The 422-nt window shown below is 39.6% G+C and overlaps 1 protein-coding gene and 1 long non-coding RNA gene across 3 annotated transcripts in view; one reads left to right on the top strand and one right to left on the bottom strand.

Moving 5' to 3' along the window:
• LOC119594152 (lithostathine-1-alpha-like) overlaps positions 1-422 on the bottom strand; it is a gene marked incomplete at its 3' end in the record, with an annotated part of 2,970 nt that continues 2,548 nt past the window's right edge. For both annotated transcript variants that reach the window (XM_037943222.1, XM_037943221.1), the window contains 1 exon segment: positions 1-382. In XM_037943222.1, coding sequence (XP_037799150.1) covers positions 250-382 — 133 coding nt within the window.
• LOC119594153 overlaps positions 261-422 on the top strand; it is a 1,585-nt gene continuing 1,423 nt past the window's right edge. Inside the window, exon 1 of the long non-coding RNA XR_005230590.1 lies at positions 261-392. This is a non-coding gene — a long non-coding RNA (uncharacterized LOC119594153). The remainder of the gene's footprint in view (positions 393-422) is intronic.

Raw genomic sequence — 422 nt, 5'->3', positions numbered from 1 at the left:
GCACATATAATTTTCATCGTGTAGACCTACCCGTCGATGTTTCTATAGACAACAACTATAATACGACAGGGAAGTGCTTTTCGACAGAACGCAGTTATTTCCTATTGCATGGGCCTTTTCTTCAAAGCGTTCCCTTAATTCCGCTATTTCAACAATGAGTAATGATTTTTTTTTTAGTATGGGTTATTTGAAAAAAAAGATTGCATTTTCTTGTCTGAGTGTGCTTTATTGGACAGAAAGGATTACAAATCAATGTTTAATTTGCTTTATTTGACAGAGAGGCTTGCATTTCCAGGTACAGGGAGCATCATGCATCAAGAAGCCATCAGGGCCGTGTAGGATAGCACAGTTCTCCCCTGGAGCGCCGACTGGCTCCCGGATGCTGTTGAAAAGTAATTTAAAATAATTTACGCGAATTGACC

Source organism: Penaeus monodon, chromosome 33 (assembly GCF_015228065.2).
Source record: "Penaeus monodon isolate SGIC_2016 chromosome 33, NSTDA_Pmon_1, whole genome shotgun sequence".
NCBI classification, from domain to species: domain Eukaryota; kingdom Metazoa; phylum Arthropoda; class Malacostraca; order Decapoda; family Penaeidae; genus Penaeus; species Penaeus monodon.
The sequence above is the reverse complement of the archived record's forward strand: the minus strand, read 5'-3'. Positions and strand labels throughout refer to the sequence as shown.